This window comes from Malaclemys terrapin, chromosome 1, assembly GCF_027887155.1.
Source record: "Malaclemys terrapin pileata isolate rMalTer1 chromosome 1, rMalTer1.hap1, whole genome shotgun sequence".
In the NCBI taxonomy this organism is placed as follows: domain Eukaryota; kingdom Metazoa; phylum Chordata; order Testudines; family Emydidae; genus Malaclemys; species Malaclemys terrapin.
In genome coordinates, this window is record NC_071505.1 from 111771524 (window position 1) to 111799168 (window position 27645).

At 43.5% G+C, this 27645-nt stretch overlaps 1 protein-coding gene across 1 annotated transcript in view; it reads left to right on the forward strand.

Moving 5' to 3' along the window:
* Positions 1-27645, forward strand: part of LOC128840919 (chromatin remodeling regulator CECR2) — a 132053-nt gene that overhangs the window by 63631 nt on the left and 40777 nt on the right. Inside the window, exon 2 of the mRNA XM_054035497.1 lies at positions 3990-4084. Within this exon, the coding sequence (XP_053891472.1) occupies positions 3990-4084 (95 nt within the window). The remainder of the gene's footprint in view (positions 1-3989; positions 4085-27645) is intronic.

Consider the following 27645-nt stretch of genomic DNA (forward strand, 5'->3'; position numbering starts at 1 on the left):
AGCAGTAACCTGCATGTGTTGATCAGCTTTATCCTCACCTGGACGCTGAAAGCCGCTTTTTTGGGATTCTGCAGGCACAGTTGCCTTGAGCTGTATTTGTAACACTCTAGTTACTGGAATGGCCCCTGCACCTATGTGTATCCTACAGGCCCTTCAAGGAAGGAGTTAGGTAGAAACTGAGAACAACAAGACACAGCAGCAAGGGCAGAATGTGTTTTATAAAAGTTCCTTAACAGTACTCACTTCACACACAGACTTTCAGGGCTTCCAATAGAGCACTGAAAAGGTTAATTATACCTGCCCAGGGTTGTCAGTAAGGGGAAAAGTGGGGAGTAATGTGACTCCTAAGCAGGGCAGAGTATTAGCCTGCCAGACAACCTACATCTCTCAGAGCAGAACTGCAAGCTATTTCCCAGCTAGTGCTGAGGGATCTATTTCTGCCCTCTCGCCTCCCCCAGATAACCCTGCTTCAGGCCAGTGCTTCTCCTTGGTGAGGTGGTTACCCTTGCTCTGTGCAATGTGCTTTTTCCCAACAGCCATTGCATGACACAGAGGGATTTAGTCATGGGGCTGGGGGGAGGGAAAGACGTTAAACAGGCTTTTCCCTAATGAGCTGTGACGCCAGCTGAAGAGGGGGAGAATCCTGCTTTTCTCCTGTCCGTTGCTCTCTGAAACTACAGAGGAGGAGGAGGAACTGGGTCTCCCCTCTGCTGATTTGCTGCCTCTTCTGTTTCCTTTCTGTTCTGTCCCCAAAGCATTTTGGCAAGGTTCAGATTTCTGTGCTCACAGCTCAGTGCTCAAAGAGAAAAGGGAAAAACAAAGGGTTGAGGGAGGGTGGTGAGGAGGGAGAGTCACTTATTGCCCTATCCCAGGACTGAGCTCTGGGACAGAGCGCTGAGGGGTAAAGTTAGTGAGAACCTTGTCTTTCGAGTGAGAGTTTCTTCTCTAAGTACTGTAATTCCCTGCTGTATCATTTTATTGTCCTCCTGCTTAAACACTGCACTAGCTATCATCCTGGCTGTATTTTCCCTTGTTCGGATTGAAGTTTAAAAATGTTCTTTCTCTCTTCATACAAGATCTGGGTTAATGGAGTAGATGAAAACATATTAAGAGTATCATGCTAATTCTTTGTTCTCGAGCTGAAACATTAGAACTGCGCTCTGCTTAGTCCCTTTCAGGGCGTGGTGATCCTGCCGTGTGTCCATCCCCACAACTCCCCTTGATTTCAGTGACAGTTATGCACATGGAAGAACTGCAGGATTAGCCTTTTAGGTTAAAATCTTGCCTGGCTGGAGAAAAACGACATTAAATTAAACAGACCAGTCAGTGGACCACTCGGCAGGAATTAAACTAAAAACCCTGTTTCTGCCTGACTGTTCACATTGCATCACCCACGCAACAGTAGAAAGAGAGATCCCTATGGGAAAGATTACAAGTCATTATCTTTTTTAAACAGATACCAAAAAGATCACAAGAGCTGTTTGGGTCTGTCAAACATTGTCAAGCTGACACTGAGACTGTGACTAACCCCTCTTCTTGCTCTTTCCTAAAATTTGATGTGGGCGGAGGGGAGTGATCCCAAGAGTCGGAGATGCTGAACTTCTGGAAGATGAGAACTCAGCTGAGTTTCCTCCTTTCCTAATCCCACTCCCGTTTTAGTTTTGGTGAAGTGTTTGTGTTGCAGCTTTAGAACTGCTTTAAAGCCCAGTTGTCCTTTTTCCTCCACTGGTTGCAAAGTGACTGAGACATGTCTGAAAAGGTAATGTTAGGAGTGCCCTAGCTTTGTGTTTTGGTAAATAGGTTGATACCACTGCAGTCCTGTTTGGTCTGATTCCCCATATGTATGTCATCCTCCTTCATCAGCACTTTGCCAACGCCTTATAGAATGCACATTGCATCTTCACTAGTGACTGGTGAACTCTGACTGTGTAAAGGTCAGAAGTTTTCTGCCCCCACCCCCCTATACATTGAAAACAATCACAGTAGATACTAGGCTATCTTAGTGGATTGTGTCCACTGTTTGATGAGTGTTAGTCAAACAGCATATCGAAAAGGCTCAGGGGAAACAATTTGTATATACCTTGTTACAAAAGGCTCCCACATCCTGGCAAAGACAGAATGCTGAGTGACTGCTTTAATGCACAAAAGTAAGTGCCCTGCGGACAAGGGTGTTTTGGGGGGTGTATGCCCTAAATGGAGTAATTCTTATGGGGTCTCCTTTCTTCCTGTGTCCTAACACTACATTCTCTGTGAGTTGGACTTTGTCCGTGGTAAGTTATCTGAACGGGCAGATGTCTTGTCACACTGCTTACCTTTTTTCCCTAAGCACATTTTATTGGAATCTGTAACCCTTTAAGCCCTGCATAAGGTAGATACTACCAGAATGTTGACCATTTACCAAACAAATTTTTATGTGCCTCATAGAGATAACATTATCTCATGCAGGTGATGGCAGGCATAACCATGGGCCATAAAATCTTTTAATTATCATCAGTATTGTCTAGTGGCTAGAGTAGGAAACAAGTAACTTCTAGGACTCTGTTCCTTTCTGCCACTAATGTGCAGTGTGGCCATAGGCAAGTCACTTACCTGCTCTGTGCCTCAGTTTCCCTATTTGTAAAATATGTTTATCTCCCTCACGAGGGATATGGTGAGCTCTGTTTACAAACACAAACAGCATTTTATCATTTTAATCTGTTATCAATACTTTTATTGTTGTAATAGCAGGAGTCTAATCAGAGTTCTTGGCACTTAAGTTTTTCTCATTATTGATTATTCTTTAATCTCTAGCCATTAATATAACCATTTATTTAATAGTGTGTTGGGCAACATCCAGCCATGAATCTGTATTCAGTCCATTGTATATACTAAAACCATAAAGAATAGTGTCTTATGACTAGGCTATCTATCCATACTAAATTTTATTCTATTAACTCTTGCTGTGCACTATCAATAGTTACTAATGGAAAGCAGATTGCTTCGTGTCATCTTGTGAAGTTTTTGAACTAAAATTAAGTATTTTTGATATTGCATAAACTTTTAGCCACGTTGAGTAAATATAAATCTATGAATTACCAATAGAAATAAAATTACCAATACATTCTCTCAGTATGTACAAGATTTATATTAATCACTGTTTAAGAAGTTTATCCTTTTTATAGGTCACTTCCTGTATTACACATTCTAAGTGAACTCCTTTGTACTGAAATAAGCCATGCTATTTTCCACTGTTTTTTCAAGGAAAGGGCATTTGGGGACAGATCATGTGGTCTGACAACACCTTTTCTCTTTTAAAAAAAGTTTTCTGAGAGCAAAATCCCTGCTTCCCTTCAGGGAAAGGAGCAGCAACTCCATCTGTGGCCTCGGGCCCTCCCACCATGCTTTCTCCTTTCTCTGCTTACCTATCTGAAATTGCTGCTCATCCTGGGTGAGTGGGATTTTCAGGCCATGATCCCGAACAAGTGTTTTAAATGAGCTCACCACTGATAAGTACGGAAAACTTCCTCTGGTTAAGGAGGAAATACAGGCAACAGAATTAAATTGTTCAATTTCTGCCTTCCAGCCTCCCATCATCCTCGGATGGGAGAGGCTTTGTGCTACTTACTAGATTGCAGTGCCTCAACCTCACTGGAACAGGGGCACCCCATCTTCCATATCTGCTTCTGGGCAGAAGGCATGGGCTGCTGCTAGTAGGTGTGAGGTAAAACCTTTTCAAGGTTTACTTGTGAGTCCTTGCAAGGAAAAAGTAATGAAGACTGATTATAGTGGAAGTTGATGTGGAAGAATGAAACTTCTACAGAAAAATAAAAAGACAAGTTCAGTTGTGATTGTAGCGGTGGCTGCAGGGGAACGGCCTGGCTGGTCCAGAGGATGGCACTCCCTCGCGTACAGTACGCATCAGTTAGGCCATCTGAGGCTTCCTGCTCTTGGTTTGCCAAGGGAGTATTTTAAGGAATTTGATCTTTGTTTCTCTCTTCCCTTCTTAATAGGAACTGGAAGCTGCTCTTCACAGGGATGATGTGGAGTTTATCAGTGACCTGATTGCCTGCCTCCTTCAGGGTTGCTATCAGCGCAGAGACATCACGTGAGTAATCTTGCTCTATGGTTTAAGCCCTTTTGCAAGGGAGCTAATTAACATAGTCACAGGGATGTTACACAGCTTCAGAATGATGCTATAGAAATGATCTGCAGCCACCAATGACCAGGCCACGTTGCTCAATAGGTGCAAGGGAGTCCCATTTCTCTTTTACTCTCTAGCCTGGGGTCGGCAACCTTTCAGAAGTGGTGTGCCAAGTCTTCATTTATTCACCCTAATTTAAGGTTTCACGTGGCAGTAATACATTTTAACGTTTTTATAAGGTCTCTTTCTATGTCTATAATATATAACTAAACTATTGTTGTATGTAAAGTAAATCAGGTTTTTAAAATGTTTAAGAAGCTTAATTTAAAATTAAATTAAAATGCAGAGCCCCCCAGACCGGTGGCCAGGACCCGGGCAGTGTGAGTGCCACTGAAAATCAGCTCGCGTGCCGCCTTCGGCACGTGTGCCATAGGTTGCCTACCCCTGCTTTAGCCCCTGCTTAAATCACAAGTCATTAATATTCACACACCCCACTCTTGGGCAAATTCTTTTTTTTTTAATTATCTTTTACCTTGAACCCACCCACCTGTCTTGTACTCTGTGTATTGTTTCCCTTCACTGTTAGTGATCAGGATATTTGTGTGTTCTTTGTAATCTGCCCTCTGCCTGATTAATTTAGAAAAGTCACAGTAAGTGTTTGCAACATCATAACTGTTTTGATTATGCTAAATTATTTGAAAAATGGCAAGGAGCTTTATCTTGGAATGAGTTGGATAGTAGGAGTGGAGAGTCAAATATAGCAACTATTCTCTTCTTAGGCATAGCTAACGCTTGGCCTGTGACATCAGAATGATAGGTTGTTGGTGTGTTGGCCAGGACTTTGAGGTATTCTCCTTGATGTTTAAAGATCCAAAGGCACTTTTTTTTAATATCCACCTGGATAGCCCTTAAAAATGAGCAGAAAAGACTTCTGTAAAGTATCATCCTTTAGAAGAGCTCCTTCCAACAGCAAAGTAATATGCTCTCTGCCCAAAGGGTGAAGCTTCATTTATAACGAAGCACAAGTGAAGTCTCAGCTTTCTTCACTGAATTCCTATGAACTTGAACTGAGAGCAGAGCATAATTCTGGACATGAGGCAATCTTGCTGCTGGTGGTAGGTAACTCAATGGGTTCCACTGTATTACTGGGTTGGCACTGAACATGGTGCAGAACCTGAATCTGTAAGCAGCTGACTTGGTGGGTAGTGCCCACCCACTGAGCCAAACTGGTGCTTGCCCTCCCGGAATGAATCTGAGATGGAGAGTAGGCTGATCAGAAAGCATCTGAAACCATATGTACTGCTTCTATCAGAATTACCGTAACCGTGGTGTATAATCTTGATTGTGGATTTATGGCATCAGGTGATGTCTGTTTCTTCAATTAGAATTAGAAGTGGAAAGGAACAGTCTGGCCATCTCATCTAATCCCCATTAGCCAATGCAGGATTGTTCCCGAAGTATACTTTTCAGTGTTTTGTCACGTTTAGTTGTAAATATTTCAAGCGTTGGCGTTTCCATAACTTTGTTTAGGAGATTATTCTGCAGTTTAATGTCAATATGTAAGGCACTCTTAAATTGGTTTGAGTGTGCCTATGTGGGTGGCATCAATTTAACTATATCAGTTTAAAAAATTATTTTAGTTAAATAAATACAACTTCTCTGTGTAGATTAGGCCTTGGTTAATGACAAGATACAACTGGTGGAAGAAACAAACTTGACTGTAGAAGGAAGAAGGGGTAACACGAGTGTGTTTTTGTGTAGGCTAGCTGTGTGTTCAATGTAGCTTGCCACCTCTGTAGCCATTCTTATTAGTTATGAGGCCCGCAGATCCATGACATGAGGTACTCTGCTGTATGCAGCCTTGGAGGCAGGCCAGACCTGTCCATCAGAGATATGGGTAGGTGTGGCTTCACCTCTGAGACCGCGCCAGATTTTGTTTACTTATCCAGCTGTAGGCATGCAGACCAGCTCCTCAGTACTGCAGAGCAAACTTGAAGAAGAAGAAGAAGTAAAAAAGGCCTTAAAAACTCCAGATTGTTTGGGTCTGCCTTTATTGGCAGAGAAGAGTACCCTTCTCCTCTGTGCCCTTGCTCACCCATCCAAAGTGCAGCATGGCAGAGAAGGCTAAGAAGAGAGAGAAAGCAGACACTCTGACTCCTGCACTTCCCTTGCTGATTAAGTGCCTGCATGGAGATTTGTGCCTGTTCTGTGGAGACCCAGGCCCCCGTCAAATCCTCAAGCAGGGGCAGGGTTTCTTGCAGCCTCCTTCCCCAAGTAGGAGAGCTCCCAGCAAATAGTGACAGCACTTCAGCAGCAAAATCCCCTGGGTTTGGTACAGGCTTGCAGTGATGCCAGGACCAGCAAGCGGCAGCTCTCCTCCCTCCCCCACAAAACATGGGTGGAGTGTAGGTTGAAGCACAATATCAAAGGGCTGGGGAAGTTTCCTGCCCAGCCACTGGAGCCTGTGCTCACAGCCATGTCTTTTTTTGTTAACCACAGAGCAGCTCCCTGGCACCTCCCTGCAACTGCTGCAACAGCAGGGAGCTACAGACAAGGATCCAGAGACAGAACAAGGAGAGCCTGGTCAGGGGAGCTCAGGCCCAATCCGTCCCTCCATTCTACAGCATGCCAGAGGACAGACATGGAGCAAAAGTGTACTGAGTATTTTGAGTATTGTAAACTACACTTACGAGGTCTGCAGATGTCTCAGATGACCCATAGTTATAAATCCCTCCCCAGGCTCCCTGTGAGTGTGGAACAGGGATTTTCCTGCTGCACCTAAAGATTGGGAAAGCATCAGGCTGCCCCCCTCAGCTGCCACTGCAGATCACCATGTCCAAACGATTGAGCTGTCATTGCCAGCTGCCTCTGTGAGTCGCCAGGCCCTAATGGTTCTGGTTATTGCTCCCAGGTTGCCATGCCTTGCTTCCACCTCCTTCCCACAGCAAATGGCTAGGGAGGAATGAGAGAGACAGCAGCCCAGACTGGAAAATTGCAAGGCAGTAATGGACCTCTTGGCCGCACCATTTTTCTTTCTTCCTCACACTTCCCTGTGGCCTCCATTTTATAAGGCCAAAAGGTTCCTCAGTGTGCACCAAGCACAATGTATCCTGGCACCATTACCAAAGATAAATGTGCCTTTTTCCCTAGTGGTCAGGGACTTGTCATTTCTAACTGGGAGAGGTTTTTACCCGTAAGAGTGGCTTCAAGAAGTAAATCAACTAGCTCAGCATATTCCAGAGTCTGGTTGAGATTTACCCATTGGTACCAGGACAAAGGTCTCAGCCCTATCTTTGCATTGGTACCACAGATTCTCAGATTTCTTCACAATGAACTCAGGGTAGGCCTGGCAGCTACAGACACTGAGGGTCAAGTCACTGCTTTGTCAAGAATCCTTAGTGCAATAAACAAGTAGTGAATTTCATCATACCCAGATATCGAGCCTTTTTCTTATGAGAGCAGCATCTCTTCTACGTCCTCCTGAAGTGCATGAAGTATCTTTATGGCCCTCTTCCTTGGTTCTCAGTGCCATTACAGACCCTCAATATGAACCACTCATGAAGCTGTCTCATTACTTTCTAACCACTAAAGTGGCCTTTTTGATAGCAATCTTGTCTGTTTGCAGGGTGCCCCTGAGACGGAAGCTCTTTTCCTGGAACCTCAACACTACATTCCATAAGGGTAGAGTGGTACTCAGATCCGACCATGCCTTCATACTAAAGATTAACTCCAGACTCCATAGAGCACTGGAAATTGTTCTGCTATCCTTTTGCCCAGTTCCATCACACTCCAAAAAGAAACTGGCATATTCTAGATGTCTTCTAAGCTCTCAAAGAACGTATTCACCACACAGCTCAGGTCAGAAGGACAAAGTCTTTGTTTGTGCTTTATTATCTAGTGTCAAAGGGAAAGACGGTTTCAAAATCCTCTATTTCCAGATGGCTGAAGTTTTGTATCTAAGAAGCATACAAGTCAAAAAGTGTAACTCCATCTTCCAATATCAGAGCTCATTCCCTCAGAGCTGTAGCAGCTTCATGGGCAGAAAGATAACATACATCATACAAGAAAATCTGTGATGCAGGCATCTTCTCAACTGTTCATACCACCTTCAAAATTCTAGAAGCTGGACTTCAGTCATTGTCTGATGCTGCCTTTGGTAGATGAGTGCGCCTCATTATAGTATCCCAGTAACTCTTTTCACATCTGTACATAACTGTATATTGTTCCCCCATTATATTGTGTGGATAGTGGTATGAAAACCCCAGCGTCATAGACCTGTGGTCCTGAGTATGAATAAGAATAGGAAAATTTATCCATATCTTGCCTGAAATTTTCTTTCTTGGAGTAAAGAGGTCCACAGATCAAGCCAGCCTTGAATGGACTGTTAATTGGGAAATGATATCGGATTATTAATTGGCACTCAAGTTTGTTATTCAGGAGAATTGTTCTCTTTAGTCTCAGTGCTTAATTTTCCTTACTGATACAGAGTGCTGAGTTTTTCATAGGAACTGACAGTTTCTCAGAGGTGGTATGAGCCACACCAGCCCTGCCTCTGATGAATAGGTGTGGTCTGCCTCCAAAGCTCTATAGAGCAGAGCACCTCATGTCATGGTTCCATGGCCCTCATTACTCCAAGAAAGGAAATTTTTAGGTAAGACATGGATACATTTTCCTATTACTGTCTGGCAGTGTTCTGTAGGCATCATGGTACAAGTGAATTTGAAGGAGGATTAGGTAGTGGCTTTTTCATTTTGGTGTGTGTGTGTATGTATGGGGGAGGGGAGGAGTATGCTGTGCAAAAAATGTGACATGAGAAAAAGCATTGAGGTCCTTGTAGAAGAAATGGACAAATGAACAGTGAAGACTGAGAATATTAGTAGTGAAGGCGGCAGTCATTTATAGGGTTATAGGTAAAGAAGGGCTAAATTGTGTTGGACCTTAAACTTTGGATGATGCAGAGGAGAAGGGAGAGCCCATCTGGGGGGAGAATGGTGTGATGGGTAATAGGACTAGTACCTGACCCAGGACAAACTTCTGTGGGATCTCACTACGTGCCCCCAGTTTGATAGCGAACCATTGATAACTACTTGTTGAGTATGGTTTTTCAACCAGTTGTGCATCCATCTTATAGTAATTTCATTTAGACCACGTTTCCATAGTTTGGTTATGAGAATGTCATATGGGATTGTGTCAAAAACCTTACTAAAATCAAGATACGTCATGTCTGCTGCTTCCCTCTGTCCACTAGGTCAGGAACCCTGTCGAAAAAGGAAATTAGGTTGGTCTGGGATGATTTGTTCTTGAAAATTCCATGCTGGCTATTACTTATCACCCTGTTATCCTCCAGGTGCTTACAAACTAATATTATCTTTGAAAACTCATGGCGATCGGGGGAGGTCCTGAATAACTGGAAAAAGGCTAATGTAGTGCCTATCTTTAAAAAAGGGAAGGAGGAGGATCCAGTGAACTACTGGCCAGTCAGCCTCACTTCAGTCCCTGAAAAAATCATGGAGCAGGTCCTCAAGGAATCAATACTGAAGCACCTAGAGGAGAGAAAAGTGATCAAGAATAGTCAGCATGGATTCACCAAGGACAAGTCATGCCGGACTAACCACATCACTTCTATGATGTGATAACTGGCTCTGTGGATGAGGAGAAAGCAGTGGACGTGCTATTCCTTGACTTTAGCAAAGCTTTTGATATGGTCTCCCACAGTATTCTTGCCGGCAAGTTAAAGTAGTATGGGCTGGATGAATGGACTATAAGGTGAATAGAAAGCTGGCTAGATCGTCGGGCTCAACGGGTAGTGATCAATGGCTCCATGTCTAGTTGGCAGCCGGTTTCAAGTGGCGTGCCCCAAGGGTCGGTCCTGGGGCCAGTTTTGTTCAATATCTTCATTAATGATCTGGAGGATGGTGTGGACTGCACCCTCAGCAAGTTTGCAGATGACGCTAAACTGGGAGGAGTGGAGATACACTGGAAGGTAGGGATAGGATACAGGGGGACCTAGACAAATTAGAGGATTGGGCCAAAAGAAATCTGATGAGGTTCAACAAGGACAAGTGTAGAGTCCTGCACTTAGGATGGAAGAATCCCATGCACTGTTACAGACTAGGGACCAAATGGCTAGGCAGCAGTTCTGCAGAAAAGGACCTAGGGGTTACAGTGGACGAGAAGCTGGATATGAGTCAACATTGTGCCCTTGTTGCCAAGAAAGCTGACGGCATTTTGGGCTGCATAAGTAGGGGCATTGCCAGCAGTTCGAGGGACGTGATCATTCCCCTCTATTCAACATTGGTGAGGCCTCATCTGGAATACTGTGTCCAGTTTTGGGCCCCACACTACAAGAAGGATGTTGCAACAAAAATGATTAGGGGGCTGGAGCACATGACTTATGAGGAGAGGCTGAGGGAACTGGGATTGTTTAGTCTGCAGAGGGGGGATTTGATAGCTGCTTTTGACTACCTGAAAGGGGGTTCCAAAGAGGATGGATCTAGACTGTTCTCAGTGGTACCAGATGACAGAACAAGGAGTAATGGTCTCAAGTTGCAGTGGGGGAGGTTTAGGTTGGATATTAGGAAAAACTTTTTCACTAGGAAAGAGGTGAAGCACTGGAATGCGTTACCTAGGGAGGTGGTGGAATCTCCTTCCTTAGAGGTTTTTAAGGTCAGGCTTGATAAAGCCCTGGCTGGGATGATTTAGTTGGGGATTGGCCCTGCTTTGAGCAGGGGATTGGACTAGATGACCTCCTGTGGTCCCTTCCAACCCTGATATTCTATGATTCTATGAAACTGATTGTTTAATAATTTATTCCACTATCCAGATATCAAAGTTAGCCTGACTGGTCTATAATTCCCTCAGTCTTCTTTGTATTGCTTTTTAAAGATAGGTACTATGTTTGCCCTGCTCCAGACCTCTGGTACCTCACAAGTCCACTGAGTTCTCAAAGGTAATTGCTAACGAGATTGCTTCAGCTAGTTCCTTCAGCACCCTAGGATTAATTTCACCAGGCCCTGCCAGCTTGAATACATCTAACTTATCTAACTAGTCTTTAACCTATTCTTTCCCTATTTTGGCTTGTTTTTCTTCCCCCTAGTTAATATTAATTGTGTTGAATATCTGGTCATGATTAACCTTTTTAGTGAAGACTGAAGCAAAATAGGCATTAAGCACCTCAGCCATCTTGATGTCGTCAGTTATTAGGTCTTCTACTACTTACTTTCCTTCATCTTACTCTTGCTCCTAATCATGTATATAAAGAACCTCTTCTTATTGCCTTTTATGTCCCTTGTTAGGTGTAACTCATTTTGTACGTTAGCCTTTCTGATTTTGTCTCTATGTGCTTGTGCTATTCTTTTCTATATCTCCTTAGCAATTTGACCGTGCTTCTGCTTTTTGTAGGATTCCTTTTTTATTTGCAGGTCATTAAAGTGCTCCAGATGGAACCGTATGGGAGTCTTACTATTCTTCTAATCTTTTATTCGTGTTGGATAGTTTGCAATTGTACCTTAAATATTTGTTTCTGCATCTATATACTACTATTTAGCTGCTTCTCAGTGTTGAAATGATGAGTTAATTTTGTGTAGTACTTTAGCTCTTCACTATCCAAAGTATTGTGTATTTATATTTTCTTGAAATCTACTGGTAGCAGGCTGTAGTTCTCTGCATGTCTAGTTTGACAGCATATAGAACTCATAACTGGACTGGAAGTGCCTGACTTTAATTATGCAGAAGTATAAAACTGTAAAGTACTTTTGCTAATTATGGTTTTGTAAATATTTTAGGTATCTAATATCCCTCTACCTCTTCTTTCCCTTCTAGCTCTTCTGAATACATCATACTTGTCAATGTTAATACGTTAATATAGCAGTTGTGATTTGCCCCACCAAACTGACATTCACTAGGTCATAATCTCACACGTCTAGCTCATTTAATGTATTTCCCATGCCCTTTGCCTTTGTGTATAGACCCTTAAGTGCTTATGACTTTCTACTATTGCAAAAAATGACTTCAGGAAAAAAAAATCACTTATTCAGAATATGCAATTTATATAAGAAAATTATCAAGTGGTATTTTAAAAATACTTGATATCCCCCCCCCCAATGTCCACTGATACAAATTGGGCAGCTGCATAATCCCTGCAGGCTACCACTTTAATTCCAACAGGAAATGCAGCTTGATGACTTGTATCAAGACAGGAAGATCAGAGCTGCTGCTAAAGGCAAAGGCCACAGCAGGAGACTTCTACAGCTGTTTTTAAGTAAGAAATGGCCGTGTTACATGGATGTGCACATTAAATTAAAATAATCCAGAAAATCTCCTGCTGTTCTCTGTTTCTGGCTAGAACTGTTGTGAAAAATGTTGTCATGCTGACCATATAGCTGTTTCCTGTTTTGTTGTTTCATATTCACAATTTTTAATGTTTTAACATTTTAAAGAAACAGCAATTTGATTATTTTATGTTGGAAGCTACTTTATATTCCATTACTGTCCCTTCAAAGCTTGTTTTTAAATTCACCCTTTGTTGTAAAACATCATTTTATTAGGATTCAGTTTGGAAGAATGTCAGATGGTAAGATAAACAGAACCCACTGTTTTCCACTTATTTTCCTTGACATTTTTGAATCCAGAAGATTGGTACCTCACCTGCTTAGATGGAGACTGTCTAACTCACCTTGCATCATGGAAGGCACTGATGTGCTCCATGAATCCCAAACTCCCCTCTTTTCTTCACTAAGCACTGGAAGAATTTCCAAATAGATCACCTCTGTTTGACCCAGTCTTCACCTCTCTTTCCAGATCCCTAAAGCCAGCTTTGAATCTATGGCATCTCTTTTCAATCATGTTTTGTTCTATCATGGAAAATAGGAGGACATTCCACAACATTCTTCAGGATCTCCTTTCCTCTCCCTGTCATGTCCTTTGTTCTGATGCCCAGAATGTAGCACCCCATCCTGTTCTATCAGAACCATGCTCCTCTGAGTTTTCATTCAGGATTACTTATTGGCACTTCTATTCCAGCGACTTCTTTTCAGGGCTTTCCATCTAATTGTTTGGGAGGAAAGTAAAGGACAATCTGATCATCTCCTGACTCATCAAGGACAGAATATCTGTTGTTACTGACCAGGTTTAATGGCTCTATATATTTCACTTCTTCCATTCCTTTTGTCACATTTTTCTGTCTTCATTCCCTTGCATGGAACAGATCCTTCAAGCATTACCTCCAGGACTACTCTTTCACTGGTTTGTTTTAAGAATAAATGTAAAAAAAAAAAAAAAATTAAAATTGCTTTAAGTCTGCATGCAGCTATATCAGTTGTGTCCCTTCAAGGAATACGGTGCTTTTTTCTACACTAAGAGATGAGATTTGTGACAGATGTGGCAATTTCTTGCAGAATCCTTGGAAAACTTTATTGAATTAAGTTTAAGTATCTTTGGAGTCCATTGTATTAAATGCAAATGTTATATTTTATTGTGAATCCTGGGAATTATGAACTTCAAAGGATTATCTTGAACAATGGGCCCGACAAGAGTGGACTTATGGACAAACAATGTCAAGCAGTTCACCCGGAAAATGTCTAGGGGGAAGGTGAATGCAACCCCCCGCTCCCTCTGGTTATGCAAACACCCAGCCTTTAAAAGCTTTGCCCTGAGGATGAGACCATTATTTATTTGATTATAGCTGTTACAGGGATCCAAAGATCAAAGACCCAAATTGTATAAAGGAAAGACAACCCATTCATGGGGTAGGGGGGTGCTTGTTCTGAGCTAAAGCTGTTATGGACACAGAAACACCCCCCCTCGTTTCTGGGGTTTGAAGGACTGACTCCTACCAGAGCCCTGCTGGAGTTGGGGGTGAGTATGGTCTCCAGTAATCTTATTTGCATTCATGTAGATTATTTTATTATTTTGAAAATGTTTTCTCGGCAGTGCTTTCACCTTAAGAATAAATGTGCTTGCTTAGAAAGAGCTATGTAGTCACTTATATCTCTGGGCAGTTATGGTGCATATAGCCTCTGAAAAGAGAGCAAAGCACAGACATTGGCCTGTTTAGTCAGTCTGGCTTGCTGGGAATAACTCAGTGTAGGCAGGGAACTGTGCAACCTGGGAAAATCCCAGAGACACATGTCTCCGCCCAAGAGAGGTGATGGCTGAGGATCTGGGAGCCTGGAGCGGGTGCCCTTGGTGGATCACAGAGTTGAAATGCAGGTGCAGTTGCCCTGAACTGTGACAAGGTTGATTAGCTAACCTAGGTTGCTAGCTAACCTTTAGTCTCTTTTCCTAATCTAGGCAAAATGAGTTCGAACATTCAGGCTCGCTGATATTATGGTGAAGGGGACCTTAGAAAAAGCTAAAGTGGAATATCCTAGTGATCCAGTGGATTTATCCGTGTAATCTGTGCAATAATCTTTGGGGCTTGAGACGCAAACCCAATCATAATAGACATGGGTAATACACTGTTTGTATTAACCAACATTTACTGGCATGCTGCTGATCTTGGCTGTAATAACTACACCAATGGCTGGTGCAACAGAAAACCACAAACAAGCTGAGGCTCATACTTAGAGTTGTGCTTGGTGCCTTACAGGACAGACTGAGGACATGTTCTTTGCCCTCAAGAACTTCTAAACTAATTCTTGACATGAGACCATGAAAAGATTAGAAGGAAGAAAGGACAGAGGTTACAGCAATAAGATCACATGGCTATTCAAAGGCTAGTGGACAGCAGGGTGGAATGAAATTGTGGTGTGTAAGCATGAATAGAGTCAGATAAATAAATATCTTTGACTCACTACTTATAGACATTGCACTAGAAATCAGTCTTAAAGAAGAATTTAAATGAGGAGTGGTTGGTGACAAAACCAGGGAGAACTTCCCATGCATGTGGTGTGGAGTAATGAACAGGGATCGTGGGAGAAGTGAACAAATGGAGCATAAAGGTTGGCACCGTTGGCGAGCATATAGGTGACCTACTAAGAGACTGGATAACTCAGGAGAGGAAGAGTTGTGTGTTGCATTGTGAATGTGAAGACAAGATATTTACATTTGAAGTGATGTAGGAGGCATCTGAGTCAGTGACGGGATTCAGAGTGTGGGATGAGGTGGCCAGATTGCCAGGCCATGAAGATGTTCTGGACAGCAGCATTTTGCATGAGTTTAAGAGGGAATGATGTTGGGAGTCAGGGAAGCCTGTGAGGAAGAGAGCATTAATCAAGATGGGAGAAAAGTCCCTGGATGAAAGAATTGGCTGCTTGGACAGAAAGAAAAGGATGGCTATTCAGATTGTTTGTGGAGAGAGGTATGACAGGGTTTAGAACCAGTCCAGATGTGGGGGACATGAAGTAGAGGAAGAATCAATGATGACTCCCAGATTATGGGGTCTTAGTGACAGAAGACAGTGGTATTGTTGACAGTAATAAGGATCTGGGAGAGTGGAGGAAAAACAAGCTTAAATAAATTAAGCTTAAACTGATAGCGGGACATTCAAAGACACTGGAGATTAAATAGTTCGAATTCTGTTTGTGTCTAGGGACATGAAAATTGTGTGATTGTTACTGGTTTAAAGATCATGCCACAAGATACTTATCAGGGCTAACAGAACAGCTGTTAAGTTTTTGGTAGAGGAATCCCTGGGATTCTTTGTCCTAAGGGTCTTTGAGTGTCAAAGTGGGTGATACTTCCCACACGCCTTGTGCAGGATTTCATGTCCAGCATGGCTGTTCTGCTCAGCTAGACACTGAAGCAGATCTTCAGCCCAGGGATGGAGATTGGCATATTAACCACTTCTATTGCCTGGTCCATCCACCACCTCCAAGCAGGGATGTAAAGGCTTTCCCTCCTCTTGTCTGAATTCATCTTCAGAGGGTCCCAGATCTAGTGAACTTCCTGAACATCCTCGGAGAGGGAGCTGTCCAGATGCAGGGCCAGTATGCTGATCGTTCTTGTGTCCCAGAACTATCTGCTATCTTCAGTCACACACTCTCTGGCCCTGTTATTATTTATTTGTATTTTTGTAGCACTTAGGAGCCCCATCATGGACAGAGACTCTGCTCTGCTAAAATGTCCATCTCCTTTCACCTCTTGTTTTCCCTTAGCTCCTCCTGGGTCAACCACTGAACAAAGACAGTTGAAACACTGGATAGTAGAGGCTGTGAAATCACTGAGGGATGTCCAGACGGCCACATGCAAAACAGACCCCTCTTCTAATGGTGAAAAGCCGGTGAAAAGCCACTGAAGAGCAACTAGAGCCACTTGAAACCAAGAATAATATTTTCAATCCCAAGTGCTAAAAGTTAAACTCCTAAATAAGTCCTGATTTCTGCCCAGCCCCCAAGGTACTGAGTACCTGCATTTCTCCTGTTTGAAAATTTAGGTCCAAAGTCTTTGATAACCTCTTTCAGAGAAGGCAACATGACCACACTGAAGCATGCAGTCGTCCGATCAATTCTCAGTAGTCCAACTTCATGTCAACTACACCCCAGTCTGCAACCTCCATTCTCCTGGGCAGAATTATTGAAGGTACACGAACTTCTGATCTCTACCCACAAGACCTTTCACAATCAGGCTTCAGACAGGCATATGACACTTGTATTGTTCTGGCGCTGGTGGATGACTTCCTTATGGCTACATGCAGGGGGCATATCTCTGTGTTCACAGTACTGCTAAAAACAGACAGTTGGACACCATGAGCTGCTGATTCGCATGCCACATCTCAGCAGCTTTGTCTGCTCTCTGTCAGAATATGAGGCCTCTCGGTGTGGCTATGAGATTACATGGGTAACCCAGCAATAGGTCTGTTTCTCAGCAGATACAGCACCATCCTCCAAATGACCCAGTGCTGGAAAGAAATCGATGAAATGCAGCTAGCACAGACTAAAGCCTGGTAAGCCAGAGGTAATACTAGCCAGAGGAAATGTGTTCAAGACCTGGTCAGGGCACTGACCTAATAATCTATCAGGGGGCATTTGCCTTCTGTCACACTAGTGCATAGGCTGTGAGGCAATGGCAATAGATACCTTCTTTCATCCTCACCCAGCCAAGAGACTAATCATTCCTCTTGGATCCAGATGTAGCCACATTGATCTCTATTTCATTGCTTCTAGGTTGAATTATTGCAACATACTGTACGTGGGGCTGGCTGTCAAGGTCACACAGAAGCTATTAACTAAGTATGAGCAAAAAACCATGACCTGAGCACAATGTAGCCGTGATTCTCACACACTATAATGTGTATGTGGGACATAGGTTTCATTCTGCATTACCTGAGAGTGCAAATCTTTAGACTCTAGTCCATTAAAGGCTTTAACTATCTAGACTGCCTCTCCATCCCCAAACCACCAAAGCAGGGGCGCTCAACAAGCATGCTGTGGTTGACTGTGTTGAGGATGAAACTTTCAGGAACCTGAGATAGATCATTCTCAGTGGAGGGCTGACTGTGGTACTCCTTACAACCGGAGAGCGGAGTGAGCCAAAGCCCCTGTGAGGTGTACCTTTTTACACAAGCCTTTCATCACCAAGGGATGGACAACAGCTGGCATTATTTTTCAGGGTTTTTAATCTAACAGCAACCGAAACAGGAGGACTGGAGCATAGGTTGGACAAAATAGGCAGTTCTGCCTCGTTTTTAGTGCCCAGATTCCATGGTGATGGGTTCACTAGAAATCATCATATCGTGGTTAAAACACTTCTTGGTCCTTTCTATTCTACAAGACAAAGCTGTGTTTCAACAGTGTCTGGAGACAACCATGTTCCTCCCAACAGTAGTTGCTACACTGTGGCTGGGACCTGAGACGAATGTGAAGGGGTAATGGTTTCAGGATGGTACTCTATCACTAAAATCACTCACTGCAGGTGTGGGGTTAGTTGGGGTGTACATTGGCTGACTGGTGCACATAAATAGGGGAGGGTAGAGTGGTTTGGGGATTCGTTTACTGAACAAAGCCGTGTGATTGCACTTCAAGATGCATTCTCATGGGGACACTTGACTGTCCTGTTTCAACAAACAATGACAGTATCTGCAGAAACATACAGCAAGCATAGTTCATATTACAACAATGTTCCACTTAAGAAAAAAATATTGAAAACTATTTAAAATCTCTTGCTTTTCCCAAGCATTGAGTGTAAATAGGTTTTTTTATTCACCTGTCACTGCTGACTAAATGGTAGTCTCGGCACTGATGTTTTTATAAACATATTGTGTTAAATAATACTGTGTTGAAAACAAAAGGATTCAGAAATTTTTGACAACGTTTTTTGTCTTTAAGCCAATTAAGCAGCTCAGAAAAAATGCAGCTGCCCAAACCAGCACTTTATCTTCAGCCAGTCTTCCCTAAAACTAAAGTGACTGTAGTTGTTGTGTTTTGTCCCCAAACCCATAGGAATAATTTGCCCAGTAACTTGCCTGTATGCCTTGGGGTCCAGTCCTCCTCCCATTAAAGTAAGTGACAAAACTTCCCTTGACTAATGAGTAAAGGATTGGGCCTTTGGTCCAAAAAACGTTATATATTAGGTTTTATTTTTATTCCTTTAATGTTTTCTTAACTTTTTTTGGGCCGTCATTTGCATACACTCACTGTCTGCCCCCTGGCTGTTCCTCCCCCATCCCAGCCAGCGGGCAAATACAACTCCTCTCCACTTGCTAGCACGCTTCTTCAGCTGTTACTCTGGATTCCCTGACTGCTCCACTTTTCTTCCCCACTCTACCCAAGCCAACAAAACTTGTATACAGTCCTGTCCTGGGTCAATTAAAAATACAACTCATGCACTTCCAACCAATGAACATCTTTAACCATGGACCTATGCTTTTCATCGTCAGAATTTTATAATCAGACTTGGGTCCAACTCTGTTTTTCTTTAGGGCTTATTCTCTTCTTCACATCAACTGGTTTCTCTGGATCATGTGGGTGAACAGACTGGTGCTTTGAGATGAGAGAATGTCAGAGTCCTGGAAGGGGAGGTGGCTGGTGAACAAAGCAGTTTTTAGGACGGACATTGGCAATTTCATGTGGTGTGAAAAGAGGTTTTTAGTGCATCAAGATCAAACATTCCCTGCCCGGCCTGAAAGTCACTTTCATGCCATGGGTGGGGAGAGTAGACTTGCAGTAGTTGCTACACTGGAGCCACATCCTCCCTGGCTTAAAACCTACATAGAGGACAGGGAGCTAGAGAACCCTCCGCCCTCCCAAAACTTCCTGGACTTGTCTTTCTGTTGCCTCCATCCCACTTTATGCATTGGAGAACAGCTCCACACTGGTACCCTCCTGCTGCTACCGAAGAAAGAGAGACAAATAAAACTGAGGCTCACACATACATGGTTACTTGGAGCTCGAAAGGGAAACTGACAAGACAGCTCAAAGTAACAGATATGTGTGATTTCTCCTGTGCTGCCTTTACTTAGCACATCCAGTTACAGGCGTTGTGGAGCAAAGATTAGCTGCTTCTGTTTTGTTTTAACAAAACAGTGAAAACTCTAGGTGAATGTGGGAGGTAAGATCAAATAGACTCTCCTCCCAGCCCCTGTGCTGTTCCCAGGCTTCTGCCAGACTTAAGGGAAAAGCTTCTTCAGAACAGACAGATACAGGTGAAGCTTTTTTCTGTTTGGTCCAATATATATGTCCCTCTTTCTTCTCTCCACCAAATAACATGCAGTCATTCCTAAGCCATTCCTCAGTATTTGCCAGGGGTGAGTGGTGGACATGGAGAGGACACTAGTTAAGAGTGGAGTCATATGGAGCTCTCAGACCAAAAACTCTCCGGGGAAAGCCAACGAATGCCAATCTACTCGTGAGGTGAATTCACTTCCTCCACTGGTGCTTTTGGTGAGCTGGGAAGACAGTTTCTGTTGGTTCGGTAATCTGGCCTTGCCTTTGGTGTGGAGAAGGCAGGATGGGGGATATATGAGATCAGTGGTAGGACATTTTGGCTCAGAGCAGGTGAGAGGGTATCATGGTGTTTCCCTGGAGTGGATAAATGTGGTATTAGGAGTGTTGAAAAAAGTTTCTCTGTTGCCATGTATTTGTATTGTGGCTGCTCGGAGCAGCCTCTAAATGCAGAATTGGAACCTCTCCTTGGGGTTTGCAGCTGCGGTGACCTTGCTGCTTTCCTTTCTTCCTTCCTGCTCCCCTTTTTGGGGGGCGGTAGAACAACATGCCTGCCTCAGCTGTCATATCCAGGTTAAGTGGCTGTGTTTGCTTCTGTCACACTAGCACATGCTTCTGTGATGTGATCTCTTATTAGATTAGACAGCACCCATCGGCTCTCCAATCCCTCAGCTTCCCTGGAGATTTCCCTCTGCTCCAATGCTGTTCCTATTCTATCTCGCTGTGGGAGTCAGCATGCCAACTGCTCCCTTCCTTAGGTTTTAGTTATGGAGGATTATTTGAGATGGAGGAGGAGTGATATGGGAGTATTTTGAGCCACACAAGCTAAGCTGTGAATAAATGGTCTTGGTTTCTATTAACTAACTCCTTCCTCCCCTAAACTTGGATGGATCAAGAGTTCAGCTGAGAAAACACTGGATTCCCCAACACACTCAACTATATAAATTAGAGGTGGAAAATTACCTTGCTAAGCAAATCCCTCCCACCATCAGATTTCCTGCCCCCTACTAGATCAGGGGTTCCCAAATGATGGTACACATACCCTGGGGTTATGCAAGACCTCCTGGGGGGAACATGGGAGAAATTGTGTAATGGTGGATTTTATTTATTAATTACTTTATTTATTGCATTTTCATAACCGGCTGCTCAGACGAAGCTTTAAAACTCTGTGGGAATTTGTTACATAAAATACGATAATTAATTTACTTCAAGATGTACCAAGAAGAACACAGATACACAGAGACGCTCAATCACCATACAGCGCAGTGGTACTGTACAGCCCAACAACTGTCCAGTCTAACTGAGCTCAGAACTTAGGGCTGGGGATTTTTTCGGTCGTATATGTCACACTATAACTATATCTGTATGTTACAGTGAAATATGGACAGATGGCTAAAGACGGGTAGTGTTAAGAAGAACACACAAAATATCAGTGATGAGAAGGGTAGGGGTATGCGGACGGCTGGTAGATCTGGAAGGGGGTACGCAATAAAAAAAGTTTGGGACCCTCTGCTCTAGAGGAAATTCCTGACTCACCCTATAAAGCCTATAGAGCTATAAGGTTTTTTGTTTTCAGTCTGTTCATAGAGCTGCCAGTTTAATAGAGGCTTGAAGTTTGTGTAAATGACACATGGGGCTCTTGATGCAAATTCCAGGGCAGGGGATGTAGGGAGTGCTGATGTTGCCTTGACCTTTTCAGAAGACCCAGAGGCATTTTGCAGGGGTGTGGAAACCTCTGATCTCCCACACTTCAGGCTGTTGAATTCAGGAGACAGAATTGGACTCTGAGGCAGAGACTGACTCATTGTTTGTCACCACTTACTAATCCAGCTGAGTTCATATTAATGGTTTGCACTAATGGTTTGCAACAAAGCAGTGCCCCTTCCCCCCATCAGAGGGGAAATGTCATTGGCTCAGTAAGAGTAGAAGGAAAGAGGTAAAGTGTGGGAGGAAGACGGTGGCATTGTCCATCCTTGAACTCCTGGAGCCTCTTTCTTTTGTCCCCCCACCTCCAACCGTCCCACATAGTCATGTATGTGAACCAAAGGAGTATTAGAGGGTTGACTATCCGAGTGCTGTCTCCGTTTGGAAAGCTGGCTGTGTGGATACGAATGGGTTCTTTGACATGACAGGGTTTCTTGGACAAAAGGCCATCACGTTCCATGCCTTGAAATTGCAGAGAGATCATTTGAGCTTTGATTTCCCCCATTACGCTTCTTTTCCTGCCCTTGCCTAGGAACCATTATTACTAGTGACTCTTCGTTTGTCCACAGCTCCCTACAGAGTCCACTAATGTTCTCCAAGCATAAGCCAGAAGAGTTCACGTCTCCTAAGAGTGGTGTGAGGCAAGGTGTTCCTCACCCCTGTCACACTGGTTCTGCTATGCTGTGTCCCTGTGTAACTCTGACACCTATCTGGCATGGCAGTGCTAGACCATCAGGATCATTCCATTTTCCATGCTCTGCATACAGTCTAAACCGGTGCTCTGAGGTTGCCTACTTTACGCTGGCCTCCTCCAATTCTGATAACTCTCTTGCATCACAGAAATCGCTGAAGGAGGTAGAGAATATACTAGTTAAACTATTTTCCCTGAAGGGGTAATACCTTGCTCCCCTCCATTCTGCCTGACTTAGCTTTTCAGTAGCTTCAAAGACTTTAGCCTAGGGTACAAGCTGGTCCTTCGAACTTCCCTCCCCCTCTAAAGATAAGAATGCTAATTTGTACAGTAAAAAAAGGCCTCCATTGTTACCCCACGCCCAGCCCAAGGCCAGGCCTGCAGCTGTAACTCACATTGCTTCTGATAAGGTCAGCCTAACCTTTCTTTTTTTTGACAAGTCATGATAGACTGATTGATTTGTGAGGGAGAGAACCTTAGCTAGGCCCTTACATTTTTTTGTTCCTGAAGTAGTCTTTGCTTCACCTGACCCTGCTAATGATATCTGACTGAGGTCATCTCAACAAACACCAGAAATCCTCCCCACTTCCTTCTAGAGGACTTGCCTTTGTGGGAAAAAAAATATTCCCTATTTATTCAGAATTAAGCTCTCCTTACCTCAGCTATTACTACTGTCCTTACTGTAGAGGGGAAAATATCTTGTATTCACCTGTCAGTTAATGCTCTCATTAACACTGAGTGACTCCCAAAACTAAGTTTGCCCCTTTTTGTCTGTTTAGAAACTACACGCTGCCAGCTGATAAGGGAAAACGAATGTTCTTCGCTTCCAAAATGGACTCCATGGTGGTCGTCTGTCCTGTTGAGATATTTGACTATTGAGCTAGAGAGAGACTTTCCAACAGCCTCTTCTGTATACTGAGAGTCATCTGTTCAGGGAACCTATAGACTTCTGCTGATAAGGACCTTGCAGGGAAAAAAAAGGGATGGGGGTATTGTGCTGGCTAGCCAAAAGAAACTCAAGCCTGTTTCAATTCTCACAGCTGTTACCAGACATAAATATATCTTTCATTATTTTCTCTTATTGGCCAAGCAGTAGAGGGAACTTGTAGAGTGACCATTCCTTTCACCCCAATGTTTCTTGAGGGGAAAGGTTGAGACTCCTGGTCTCATTGTTTCCAGATTCCTTCAGTCTACCATTCTGGAGAACTCTTGGGTAGGGGGTAGGGGAGGACTACTTCTGGGCCCCCTTACAGTCTTGAGGTTCTGTCACAGTTCTTAGGTCTGTCCCAAATAATGATGTTTCCCTCTCAAGCTTAAAACATGCATGCCGTTGTCCCAGCTTTCTGTGGCATTTACTCGTTCATTGTTACAAAGAAAATAGGCAAAATGGTGAAGTAGCATTTAATATACAAGAGATTTAAAATACAGTAACATGACAAATAGTGTAGCAATGAGTCCAGCCAACTGTTTGGCATCTGTGAACCTTCAGAATGCTCAACTACATGTGCCAGGGTTAGCTGAACATCAACCTTAAAAAATTCTGCCTCAGGTATATTTCCAGTTCACTATCACACCTTTCCTTTTGATCTAATATTGACAACCAGAAGTTGGTCTGGGTTTTTCTGTTACAAAATTAGCAGTGGGTATTCCTTGTAAGAAAGGATGATGTGGGAATAATTCTATACTTGGACCACTGTGAGGGGCCTGGGTTCTTCTTGATGGGAAGTGGAGATAGACTCTGGAACTGTGTTATTGAATCAGGTTATTGGTAAACAAAAGCAAGTCTTCTGTCTTCCAGTTACACTCTAATATCTTGGAGCCTGATTCGGAAAAGGTGCAGGCAGCCTCCCTCTTAGAAGAGGACAGTGGTTATGTCTACACTACAGACCTTACAGTGGCACAGCTGTACCGCTGTGGCTGCACTGCTGTAAAGTCTGCTCTGTGCCAGCTGGAGAGAGCTCTCCCACCGGCATAAATAAACCTCCCCCAGCGAGGGGCAGTAGTTCTGCTCTTCCACCAACATAGCGCTGTCTACACCGGCGCTTTTGGTGGTGAAACTTATGTCAGTCAGGGATGTGGTTTTTTCAGACCCCCTGACCAACAAGAAATTTTTGTCAACAAAAATGCTAGTGTAGACAGAGCCTTAGTTATGGTGATTTTGATAACTGCAGAAGAAGGAATTATGCAAATCTCAATATCTAGATGATCTGTTGCCTTGCTCCCAGTCCAAACAGACAGCTCACTGGGATTCGCAACAGGTAATAAATCCTATAGACTCAGGGGTTTATGATCAGCTTCAGCAAGCGTTCCCTGACCTTTTCACAGAACGTGGTACACCTTAGGACTCTGAAAATGGTCGAGATCTAGGTATGGTGTAGAACTTACCTTGATGCCCCACCTTAATCTGGTGGTGATCCTTCAACTCCTGGACTCAGACACTGTTAATTGGCAGCGCAACACTAGACCTAAGCATGTCCACTATCTGTAAGGGATCGCCAACAGGAGTCCTTGCACAGTCAGATCACTATCTTCCCAGCAGGTTCTTCCATCTCCAACAGAGGGGGACTGCTCCAGAACCCTTTCCAGAGGAGAACCATTAATAGAAATATTAGAGGTGAGAAAAATCATGGGTGTTTTTCTGACAGGCTGTGAAATACACATATGGACCCATGCTTGTCTGGGGGAAATGGCCAGCCCAAGAGAGGAGGATAAATATAAATTGGCTGGATGGAGTTGAGGGTTATTGGGAATGCCGTGAGACATCTGGTTCCCATCTCGTGTTCTCATTCTGTCCTGATTCAAAGCACCAAACACACAGCAGCAGCTTTTGCAAATTGATGAGAGAGACACTGAGCACTCCTGAGAACAGAGGCTGTGTGCAGCTGATATCGGGCTGACATTACGTCTAGTTCTAGCCACTTACATAAAAGTAAAACTCAAACCATTTGGTTGAGTCAACAACCCCTATTCCCAGAGAGAATGTGAATTAAATGACGGGGTCCTTCAGATCATCTTTTGGAAATGGGGACCTTCATGGATCGATTCGTTTTCTCTGAGCAGCAACAAAAATGGAGAGCAAGGAAAATCAATGCATTCTCATTCCAGTGGTCCAGTTGTCTGATGTGTGCCTTTCCTTCTTTTCCAATTCTGGCTCAGATAGCCAGAAAAATCAGAACAGAGAAAGCCATACTTCTCCTGATAGCTCCTTCTTGGCCCCATGGGCCCTTGTTCTCCAGGAACCTGGAAATGTCGGTTTGGTTCCCCTGAGATTCTGCCCTCATTAGATGATCTTCTGACTCGAAGTTCAATCAGATTCTGACATCTTGAACTTGAGAGGGTAGAATTTGGATGCTGTTAGTTTGTGGCTTTATTTCTTCAAACCTGGAAGGAAGTTGTCTGAGATTTTATATAGTTAGCATATTTCCAGGAAATGGGGTCCAGGCATGACATCTGTTCTAAAAGTTTGTCAAATATTGCCTCGCTTTCTTATTTGATGACTTCATTAAAGATCTAAATCTTTAAGCACTCTGTGTGATCAAATAGAAGTTTTAGGAGCGCTCAGTCTATAAAGAGAATCTGATATCCTGTCTGCAGGTTTTCAAGGCAGTAACCAAACATTGCCCCTTTTAAAGTTCCCAGTTGCAAGTTGGAAATTGAATTTGGCCCTGAAATGTGTCATGGAACAACCATTTGAACCAATGGCTGCTCTTATTTAAGATAGAAGGCTGTATGTGTTGATTGTTTTGTCTAACAAAAAACAATTTCTGCACTTTTTACCCCACAAAGTGGGTACTTCAGCTGGCACAGGAATTCTTCCTTAAAATAATCCCTCCTTATTATGTCAGTAGAAATATTTCCTTCTATTCAAGGAGGTCACATTGTATTTACTTGATTGGGAGGTGAGCTGTCCACTGTTAGTTGGGCAGAACAAAGACATTCAGAAAGGCATGTGCTCTCTTCCCCCCCCCCCCCCCTGCCCCCAGTCATAGGTGGAAAAGAGCAACGGCAGAGCTGCTAAAGCCACCATATCCAATTCTATACAAGTATCTGTCATTGAATACTATAGGAGGTCAGGTAAAACTCCTTCGGGGAAATGGAGTCAGTCAGCAAGGAGTCATTTTCAACTTGAGGTGCGGAAAGAAACAGGCTCATATGGAGTAATCTGCAGAGTGGGGACATAGACCTCTCTTCACTCATTTATAAGATACTGTCAGGAGGACGTTTCTTCCACAAAGGCTGTGGCCATCAGGTCCTGCAGGTTGCCATTCTATCTTGACCCCTCTTTCCTATCTTTTCTTTCTTCCTCCCTCTCTTAACCTCTGACCTTCTTGCTAGTTCTCAGTAGTCTTCCTCCAGACTGATTGTTAAAGATTTAATGCTTTTTTTGGTTACAGTTTTGTATTTGTTTGGTTTGTGGTTATTCTGCAGTTGTGGCATAGTTCCCTGCATTGTCTAGGGCAGTCAGCTGGTGCCAAGAAGGATCCAGTTGAGCTGCCTCCATGAACGCATGTGGGAATGGCTATCCGGTAGTGTCCATTCAGACACACAAACTTCCTGTGTGTGAGAGAAAGGCATGTTTGCAGCTACAGACCACAGGTCTGGAATGCTGGCAAGTCACAGGAGTCAGGCAGTAGCACCACTCATAACAAATAAAGTTTTAACAGTCGGTGCTTCATCTCACCCAGATTCTGTAGACTGAAACTTCCACGCTCAGAACAAGCTGCATCTAAAATTAGACACACACTTATTTATCTGAGCACAGTCAGCAATCTAAGGTGTGACAGGGCAGCACTTACACCAGAACTGTTACTATTTACAGCAACCTTCAGTGTAAGGTGAGGACAAGAAGTTTAATATGGTATTGTGGGCAAGGTGGGGAGCTAGTGGCAAAGGAGATTCAAAGAGGGGAGTAATGTGGTCCTATTGTCAGGCAAGGAAGATAATTCTGGTAACTGCATTTTGTCCAGAGAGGACAGTAGTCCGGGCATGGAGAAGTGTTTTACCCTTTAGGACAACAAAGGCTCTGACTTTCAAAATGATTTGGAAGAAGGCGCAGGAGTTGGTAATTACCTGGCTGTATGGCCAGGGAAAATTCCCTGGGTATGACCAGGGAAAAGGGAGAGACGGTGAGCCTGGTAGATAATGATGGTGTTAGCTAAAATGGAGGAAGGCAGAAGAGGATTGGAATTGTCTGTGAATGCTCCATTGCATCTTCCTTTTATAAAAGTCAGAGTCCGCGCTGATGTGAACAGCTACCTAATGTGATGAAAAGGAGGGAGACTAACAAAGAGGCTTTAAATGATGCAAAATCCTGTATTGTCGCAGTTAAGAATACTACCAGCAGGTAGGAGAGGGTCAAACCTAGCTGCAGAGCTTTAACTAGCCCTGGCTGTCCTAGGACATAGCTCTTAAAAGCATTCATGAAAGTTTCCCAGTGTCAGTCGCTCCACTTCCCGCTACATACTAAGTTCAGTTAGGTTGTGCTGAGCCAGCAGGGCACAGCTTTCAGCCTTGCCAGGATCTTCTAATTC